Source organism: Chionomys nivalis, chromosome 6, assembly GCF_950005125.1.
Source record: "Chionomys nivalis chromosome 6, mChiNiv1.1, whole genome shotgun sequence".
NCBI classification, from domain to species: Eukaryota; Metazoa; Chordata; class Mammalia; order Rodentia; family Cricetidae; genus Chionomys; species Chionomys nivalis.
In genome coordinates this window covers 7,537,702-7,540,449 of record NC_080091.1, presented here as the reverse complement: position 1 = coordinate 7,540,449, position 2,748 = coordinate 7,537,702, and the positions used below count along the sequence as shown (strand labels likewise).

Sequence of the window (2,748 nt, the reverse complement as noted above, 5' to 3'; positions counted from 1 at the left end):
GCCAGAAGAAAGATGCACTCTGCACACAAAGTACACCTCATATGTGTGGCACTGGAGACAAACAGTGTCGTGCTCCTGCACATAAATTAGGACCAAGTGGTGACATCACACATTAAGGGGGAGGAGAAAGATTCTAGCCAATCAGATTCAAGAAGCGAACAGGACACAGAATCTGCAAATAAGACCAAGTCAGCAACTTTTGTCAGGACAGTGCAGGTCTATGGGGTTTGTGAGGCTACCATGTGTATATGGATGCAACACGGAGAGTTAGGTAGAGAGGCTCAACGAGGGAGTTTTCACTAAAGCAAATAAAAAACTTCTTGTCAACTGTCAAAACAAAACAAAATGAAAGGGAGCCTGTGAGTGTTAGAACACCCAGGGAGTGTTAGAACAGCGCCCGTGCAGCATGCTAAGTGAGTTACAGCTTCTTCATTGGTGTGGAGCAATCATTAATGGTCTTGTTTTGCCTCTTCTTTCCAAACTCAGGCATGTCTTATTTTAGATGGAGTATAGCTTTTATCTATTATTTCATCCTGTAAAAAAATGTTTAGACAATGTTCATTCTGGGCCAGAGAATGACCAGCGACCTTGTTTATAAACTGTTCCAGCCCTTGCTTCCTTTCCTCGATGAAATTGTCATCAAATATTCCATCATCTCCTCTAAAAGGAAGCTGCCACAAAAACGCTTTCCCAGGGAGTGGGGGAACTACAACCTTGCTCTCTCTTTCTAGTTCACTTGGAAGCCACTCAAAGTCACTGTATCTTCTTCTAACAGTAGATTCCTTCAGCTTGAAGATAGGAAGATTTGTCTTGACCCTGATCTCGTAGATGGTGAACCGGCCCCAGCCGACCCCCATGGTCTGCAGGTAGCTCACATTGATCTCGAGGAAGTTGCTGGGCGGCCCGTAGGCATCATTCAGGTTCTGTGGCTTGGTGATCTGCCGCCGGGTGTCCGCTACGGTCTCCACCATTTTGCTGTGTGACATTAAAATTTTAAATAACCCAATTAATAAATAGGGTACTGAACTGAACAAAGAATTGTCAACAGAAAAAGTCCAAATGGCCAACAGATACTTAAGGACATGTTTAACTTCCTTAGCTATCAGGGAAATACAAATCAAAACAATCATCTTACATCTGTCAGAATGGCTAAAATCAAAAACACCAATGATAGCCTATGCTGTAGAGAATTGGAGTAAGGGGAACACTCATCCATTGCTGGTGGGAATGCAAACTTGTGCAACCACTTTGGAAATCAGTGTGGCGGTTTCTCAGGAAACTGGGAATCAACCTACCTCAGGATCCAGCAATTCTACTCTTGGGAATATACCCAAGAGATGCCCAATCATACTACAAAAGCATTTGTTCAACTATGTTCATAGCAGCACTTTTTGTAATAGCCAAAACCTGGAAACAACCTAGATACCCCTCAATGGAAGAATGGATACAGAAGGTGTGGGACATTTACACATTAGAGTTCTACTCAGCAGTAAAAAACAATGGCATCTTGAATTTTGCATGCAAATGGATGGAAGTAGAAAACAGTATCCTGAGTGAGATAACTCAGACCCAAAAAGAGGAATATGGTTTGTACTCACTCATTAGTGGACTCTCGCCATAAACAAAAACATTGATCCTAGAGAAGCTAAGTAATAAGGTGAATCCAAAGAAAAACATATATAGATCCACCTGCAAATAGGAAGTAGACAAGTTTGCCGGGTGAAAGTTGGGATCATTGGGGTGGACGGTTGGGTAGGGGGTAAAAGAGAGGAGGAGAGAGAAGGGAAAAGGGAAGGATAGGGGAGAGCTTGTTGGAGTGGGATGGTTGAGATGGAGTGAGGGCAGGTACGGGAGCAGGGAAGAAGATATCTTAATTAAGGGAGCAATTTTAGGGTTGGCGAGAGACTTGGCTCTGGAGGGGTTCCTCAGAGTCCATAGGTATGACCCCAGCTAGGATCCTGGGCCATGAAGGAGAGGGTGCCTGAACTGGCCTTGTCCTGTAGTCAGACTGATGACTACCTTGAATGTCACCATAGAACCTTTGTTCTGCAACAGATGGAGACAGAGACCCACTCCAGAGCACTGGACTGAGCTCCCAAGGTCCAGTTGAAGAGCAGAAGGAGGGAGAACATGAGCAAGGAAGTCAGGACCACGAGTGGTTGGTCTACCCACTGAGAAAGTGTGCCTGAGCTAATGGGAGCTCACTAAAGCCAGCTGAACTGGGACTGAATGAGCATGGGATCAAACTGGACTTCTGAATGTGGATGACAATGGGGGCTGACTGAGAAGCCAATGATAATAGCACTGGGATTCTATTCTACTGCATGTACTGGCTTTTTGGGATCCTAGTCTGTTTGTGTGCATACCTTCCTAGGCCTGGATGTAGTGGGGAGGGCCTTGGACTTCCCTCAGTGCAGGGTACGCTGCCTGGACTGGAGGGGGTGGTTAGTGGGGGAGCGAGAGAGAAGAAGGAGAAGGGGAAGAAGTGGAAATTTTGAATGGTATTATTTATAAAGTAATAAAAATTAAAAAAATAGAAAATTGTATTATATTAGGACTTTGGGAGCTCAGTCCGGTGCTCCAGTGTGGGCCTCTGTCTCTATCTCCATCCATCGCTAGATGAAGGTTCTATGGTGATATGCAAGATATTTATCAGTATGGCTATAGGATAGGGTCATTTCAGGTTCCCTATCCTCAGCTGACCAAGGAAATAACTGGGGACATTGCCCTGGCACCTGGTAGCCACTC

At 44.9% G+C, this 2,748-nt stretch overlaps 1 protein-coding gene across 1 annotated transcript; it reads right to left on the bottom strand.

Moving 5' to 3' along the window:
• Positions 1–448: 448 nt before the first annotated feature.
• LOC130876178 (sorting nexin-3-like) lies at positions 449–971 on the bottom strand. Its single transcript, XM_057772629.1, has 2 exons — positions 716–971; positions 449–590 (listed from the first exon to the last, which is right to left on the bottom strand). Exons 1-2 carry the CDS (start codon positions 969–971, stop codon positions 559–561), a joined length of 288 nt encoding a protein of 95 aa, XP_057628612.1. The 3' UTR covers positions 449–558.
• Between the last annotated feature and the right edge of the window lie 1,777 nt (positions 972–2,748).

What these genes read in the sequence shown, in the direction of transcription:
- LOC130876178 (XM_057772629.1), bottom strand. Translation starts at nt 971, where the DNA reads ATGGTGGAGACCGTAGCGGACACCCGGCGGCAGATCACCAAGCCACAG. An exon ending in TGAACTAGAAAGAGAGAGCA is followed by an intron (nt 591 to 715) that starts AGGTTGTAGTTC and finishes CAGTTTATAAAC; the next exon opens with AAGGTCGCTGGTCATTCTCT.